Source organism: Phragmites australis, chromosome 3, assembly GCF_958298935.1.
Source record: "Phragmites australis chromosome 3, lpPhrAust1.1, whole genome shotgun sequence".
NCBI lineage: Eukaryota > Viridiplantae > Streptophyta > Magnoliopsida > Poales > Poaceae > Phragmites > Phragmites australis.
Genome location: NC_084923.1, coordinates 24,605,843 through 24,611,735, shown reverse-complemented (window position 1 = coordinate 24,611,735; position 5,893 = coordinate 24,605,843). Strand labels below are relative to the sequence as shown.

Below are 5,893 nucleotides of genomic sequence, written 5' to 3'. Positions count from 1 at the left end.
ATGTTGGTGATGTGGTCGGTAGTGTTGGCTAAGCGTGGATTGAGACCGCGAAGAATGTTGAGGATGAGTTGCAGTTCAGAGACAGCATGGCCAACATCACGCAAAGAGTCTGCTAATGTTTTAACGTGTTGACAGTAGTCGGAGATCGATGAGTCACCATGGGTCATGGAATGGAATTGGTTCCTGAGGAAGATCGACCGAGGCTCCTTGTTGGCAGTGAACAACGCGTTGATGCGACCCAGAGGGCACGAGTGCTATGGTCTGGTTCCATGGTGACGTCGAGGATGTCATCGTTGACGGAGCAATACAACCAATTGAGGATGGAGTAGTCAGCCTAGACCCAGAGTGGATCCGAAGGGGCAGCAGGGACGGAACCATCGATATGCCCGAGAAGATTGAACTTGCCGCGTAGTCATCTCAAGAAGGAAGACCACTTCTAGAAGTTTGAGGCCTTGAAGTCAAGGACAATTGGTACTCGAACCATCACAGACACCGCACCGACAGAGTTGAAGATCACCGGGGGCACTAGCGTGGACTGGTTGTCCTGGACGCCGGAGATGGCTGAAGTGTTAGCGGGGAGGGTGGAAGGGGTCGTCATCCTAGACAGTGAGGGACAGAAGGTGGCGAGTGGTGCAATGGAGGTGGGAATTGAAGCAAAACAAATTGTTATGTAGAATCCTGATACCATGAAGAAACGAAGATGAAGAGAGCAATTAGTCAAAGGCCACACTGAGAAGGAATCACCAGGGGCACCATATATAGCGACCGAACTGAACAAGTTAAACTACCCGATTTGATTAGACAACTGTCGGAGGATGAACTCCTCAGGCGGGGATCTTGAGGGACCCCCTTTGAGATTCGGCTGGGGAGATGATTCTGAATCTACCTCGTACGTGAATTTAATGCGAGTATACGAGATGTAAGCGGGACGGATGATCGGATGCTAGTGGGAGTGAATGCTCGAGGGATTTTAGACAGGTTCGGGCCGCCAAGGGCGTAATACCCTACTCCTGTGTGTATGCTATTAATGCTCTGGAAAATGTCTTTCTCTGGATCTCTTGCGTTACAAGGTTTTTTGTCTAAGTCTAGAGCTTCAGTCTTCAAGCACCGATCTCTCTGAGCTTCTACTCGGCTTCGTGCTTCGTATGTCGTGACCTCTTCCAACTTCTAAAACTTGTCTGAGCCTTTTTCAACTTCTAAAACTTGTCTGAGCCTTTCTCAACTTCTCCTCCTCTAGAGTGTACCCCCCTTTTATCCCGTCGGGGAGGGGGGGCTTGGCGTGCTTTGAAAGGAGGGCACGAGTCCCCATGAGTCATAAATGGAAAGCAACCATCATGGGGCTGCAGTTTGATGTTACGGGGAGTTGAAAATGCGCCATTGGCCGGTCCTGTCGCCCATTATGCCACCTTTTCGCGGGTGCAGCAGGGGGGCCCACCGGGCAGCCGCCGAGCAACCCCGCGTGCCTACCCAATCAGAGCAGGGCGGCATGTGATATGCCTCGAGCCCAATGAAGATATCTCCAAGCCGCGCAGAGTGACACGCGGTGGGACCCGTCGCATTAAATGTCCCCACGCCTCCCTACCAGGTGGTGGCAGGGATTGACGACAGGCGTGGGGGGAGTGGTTGGAAGTGACAGACTACGCTTCCTCTTAAATGCAACATCAGACCTCTCACCAATTGATACCTCACCGCTAAGCCCTTGTGGGGTCCACTGGCAAGGGGCTTCTCAGGTCCTCGGAGAAATCTAGGTGCTCGGGGACTACTATTCATAGCCCCGACCGCTCTCTCCCGGATACGTCTCTTCTTGGTCCTCGGGGACCACTGTTCATGGCCCCGAGCGCCCCTCCCGGAATTGGATCTTCTCGGGGAGATAGTTCCCGAGGGAAGGCGCCACGTGGCATCTGCTGTCCTGGCCTCGGGACTCGAGGACCCCTGGTTTCCATGTCACCGACAACAACTATACAAGGAAATGTATCGCTAACAATTAGTGTATGCTTCGCTACCAAGCATGGGGATCCGGCTCCTCTGACGTGCTAAGGTAAGTCACTGATGAACAGTGTTGTAAACAGTATTTTATGTCTTGATGAACAGTAATTTGCAGTGAATCACTATGCATAGAACATTGCATCAGAAATAATGCACATGTGCTTAATGGTTTACATGTAATGTAGCCCGTGTGTTGTACCTACTGTTCATGTACCGTACAGAGGAAAGTCACATCATTGTTTATCTATGTCTTTCCTTTGATACGTCAGAGGAGTCGGATCCCAAGCATTGGCATGGCAGGAAATAAGCTTGGCCGGTATATGTTTGCCTTGTTTTTTTTATCTCTTTTCTTTCTTCTTAGGATGACGATCTCCTTACATACTGTTTATTTTTTATTAAAATTATATATTCTAATTAAAAACAAAAGTGAAAACAAACCATCACAATTTAAAAGCTAATTCTTACCATTTATAAACTAAGCTGTACTACGAAATCACATAATCCACAATACGATAGAAATGAGTTTTTTCACAAAATTTGGATTATGATAATACACAGAAAAACAAACATGATTAATTTGGGTAGTCCAGATCGAGTGTGATCAATCTTCTTGTACATCGCCTTACGCGAAGCTATAAATAGAGGGTAACACCACCAGACGACCACCTCAAGTTGTGGCGTTAGCAATCTTCTCTCTCATGTTCTCTCCCGTTCAGGTTCAATTCGCACCGACCCAAACCCTGCATCGCCGTCCCAAGTGGAGCAAGCATTAACTTGAAGCAGCAGTAAACAAAAGAAGATTCGGAAGGGTTGAAACCGACGCACGCCAAGACAAATGGAGCACCGACCCAAACCCTGCATCGTCGTCCTGCAAAGCCTCCCCAGCTATAACTACTCGCATGTACAGCACGGGCACTCGCTCGGGAGTAGTAGTATTCCAGCTAGGATCTGAAAGGAACCGGCCACCATCTCATCCTTCTCAGTTATCCCTCCGTTGAGGCTACCTCGTTGCTCCAACCGAAACTCTGCAAGATTTGAGTGAGCTCCACAGCCCGCGGCATCGGTTTCTTGGTCTGCTTTGCTTCTTTTTCTCCGGTGGACTCTGCGATGGAGGAATCCTTGGTGCTGGCGGCGGCCGTGCTCCTCTTGTCCTCCACGCTTGTTAATTCAGGTAGGATGCATTCCTTTACCTTTTTGTTTCTTTTCTTTTACTTATCGGGGTCTCTCTCTCTCTCTCTCTCTCTCTCTCTCTCTCTCTCTCTCTCTCTCTCTCTCCTGGTGTTGTTTTTTTTTTTTGTGTTAGATTTGTCGGAGCTTTTGCAGCCTATTCTGTTTTGAAGATAGAAAAGGCTTTTCTTTGGTTCCTTTCCTTTCAGGCATCTCCTGGATTTACCTGGGAAAAAGGAAAATTCCTTTTTCCTTTTTCTTCTCCTGTCCTTCTCCAGATGAACTGAAGCAATCATCTGAATGCATTCGTGAATCCACATGTCTGTGCTGATTATATTAACTGTGCGTGTTGATTTCTTGGCATCATACGACAGAGTTCTGCTTGTGCCGGTCGGATCAGCCGACGGAGGTGCTGCAGAAGGCGATCGACTTCTCGTGCGGCCCCCAGGGCGGCGCGGACTGCACGGCCATCCTGCAGGGCGGCGGCTGCTACAACCCCAACACCGTCGCCGCCCACTGCTCCTGGGCCACCAACAGCTACTACCAGAACAACAAGGCCAAGGGCGCCACCTGCGACTTCAGTGGCTCCGCCACCATCTCCACCACCGACCCCAGTACGTCTGTCAGTCTGCTCAACAACTTGTCATCTCATCCCACTCTGTCAGTAACAAGTGAATGAACACACATCAATTTGAGGACCTCTTAGTTGCATTCTTACCTTACCTTTGTGAGCAATATTGTGGATCTTTTCTTATAGTTTATTAGCATCAATGTATTCTGTAATCTGATACCTGTTCTTGCATTACTTGTTGATGCCTTTTGCAGGTTATTCCGGGTGCACTTTCCCTTCAAGTGCCAGGTAAATTATCGCCAACCTCTCTGCTCCTGCACCACAGTTGTAGTAGCACCAGATGCTTGATAGCACTTGTTTTCCTTTATTGTAGAATAAAATGTTTTTAGTTATGCGCTACTGCAGAAAATGGTCAAATCGGTTCTCGTAAAGTAGTCGATCAGTGTTCCCAGAACCTTTCGGCTGTTAATCATGCATATATAAATATATGCTCCACCGACACTGGTAAACTAGCAGCAAAATGCAATATTATTTACACTATTTATATCAAGTTGGTGTGGGTACCGTGCAAGCAATCGGTGTCTACCTAGAGTTTACTTGTCTGCATTACATGCTGATCACATTCACCACACGTTCCCTCTGAATATATTGCTTCAGAAGTTTCACCAATTGGTTGGTTGCAACATCTGAAGCAGTGATGGAACTCTACCCTTGCCAAGCTGGCTCCAATCTTTCCTAACCCATTTGAAATGGAAGGCACACACATTCTCCTCGTGAAGTAGCAGAAACGTTTTGCAGACAGGGTTCTTCCTTTTTCTCCTCGTAGCTTTGTCGTGGTTTTCTGAAAAGAGGGATTGCTGCGTCTTAGCGAATCTCGCATGTGCGTCATGTGTGTAGACAAAAGAAAGTAGAACAGACAGAATGACGAGTTTAAGCATGAGAAATACTTGTAGTTATAATTATCATGAAGGGCCTGGATTTTCAAATGGAACAAACCCACTGCATCCTGTTCTAGGGGCATGAGTAGAGCAACTAATTAGCAATTCTCTGACTGCATCATCATATTAACAATTCTCATCTTGCTTCAGTGTTGTGCGTATGGTAACACAAGTGTTTTCCCCCTTCTTGATGCAGTGCTGTTGGGACTGGGGGTGGGGGCAACACAACTGCCGGTGGCACGACAGCGGGCACCTTCAGCCCTGGTTTCAGCACCGGGGCCAACGGCACCGCCGGGATGGGCAGCAGCCTGGGACCGACGGGCACAGGCAGCATGGACGGCGCGGCGGCCGGTTTGCTCCCGAGCGTTCATCCGGCCGCCTTCTTTGCCATCACCATCCTCTCACTCCTAGCACTGCATTAGACTCCCTCCTCTGTTTTCAGCATTTCTCTGAACTATCATGAAGAGGAAACTGAATGTGAATTGGTTGGAGCGAATACATCTGAAGGTTTCAGTTTGACAGTTCCACCTCACCCACGAACCCACTATGCATGGTCGTTGTTGCTGCTGCCTAGTGGCATTAGTTGGGGTGGAATTTTGGCTTCTTTTCAAGCATGGATCCTACAGGCTGGTGTATGATTTGGTAGTAGGATGACTGTCTCTTTCCTACAAGGACCATTGTCTTTTGTTCCTTTTCTAAGAGTTGTTGCTAGCTTGTTTTTTTTTTCCTTTATCATTTCCTTGTAAATCTAGAACAAACCGGTGGTTTTAATTCAATATTGGTTGGAATGAATAAGGATGATCTTAGGTCTCTATCATGAAGCTCTTTATTCTTTGTTGGTGGTGGTTGATTGTCTCCCTGAACATATATATATATATATATATATATATATATATATATATATATATATATATATATATATATATATATATATATATACTTTCTTCACACTGAATCTTCCACCTCTGCAATTTGGCGTCAACCTGCATGTGACCATGTGGAATCGGCAACCAACACATTAGGAAATTGTTTTTTTATCTAAAGAAAAAGGAAATTGATTTTTTTAGTCATACATGGCGGCTACATTTGAAGTTGATACAAAAATCGGCACGAAGCTTCATTATGGGAATGCAAAAAATAATTAAGAGCGCTGGTAGTACTGAATTCCATGAAGTTTCAAAGATTTTTTTCCCTTCAAGGAGCTGAACCTAAAGGTCAGACATTGCATGGG

The 5,893-nt window shown here is 46.9% G+C and overlaps 1 protein-coding gene across 1 annotated transcript; it reads left to right on the top strand.

The window, feature by feature from the left end:
* Positions 1 to 2,683: 2,683 nt before the first annotated feature.
* On the top strand, positions 2,684 to 5,479 carry LOC133912706 (PLASMODESMATA CALLOSE-BINDING PROTEIN 2-like). Its single transcript, XM_062355572.1, has 4 exons — positions 2,684 to 3,157; positions 3,528 to 3,767; positions 3,979 to 4,012; positions 4,859 to 5,479. The coding sequence occupies exons 1-4, from the start codon at positions 3,094 to 3,096 to the stop codon at positions 5,082 to 5,084; spliced, it is 564 nt and encodes a 187-aa protein (XP_062211556.1). The 5' UTR covers positions 2,684 to 3,093; the 3' UTR covers positions 5,085 to 5,479.
* Positions 5,480 to 5,893: the final 414 nt, after the last annotated feature.

What these genes read in the sequence shown, in the direction of transcription:
- LOC133912706 (XM_062355572.1), top strand. Translation starts at nt 3,094, where the DNA reads ATGGAGGAATCCTTGGTGCTGGCGGCGGCCGTGCTCCTCTTGTCCTCC. An exon ending in CATCTCCACCACCGACCCCA is followed by an intron (nt 3,768 to 3,978) that starts GTACGTCTGTCA and finishes TGCCTTTTGCAG; the next exon opens with GTTATTCCGGGTGCACTTTC. An exon ending in ACTTTCCCTTCAAGTGCCAG is followed by an intron (nt 4,013 to 4,858) that starts GTAAATTATCGC and finishes TTCTTGATGCAG; the next exon opens with TGCTGTTGGGACTGGGGGTG.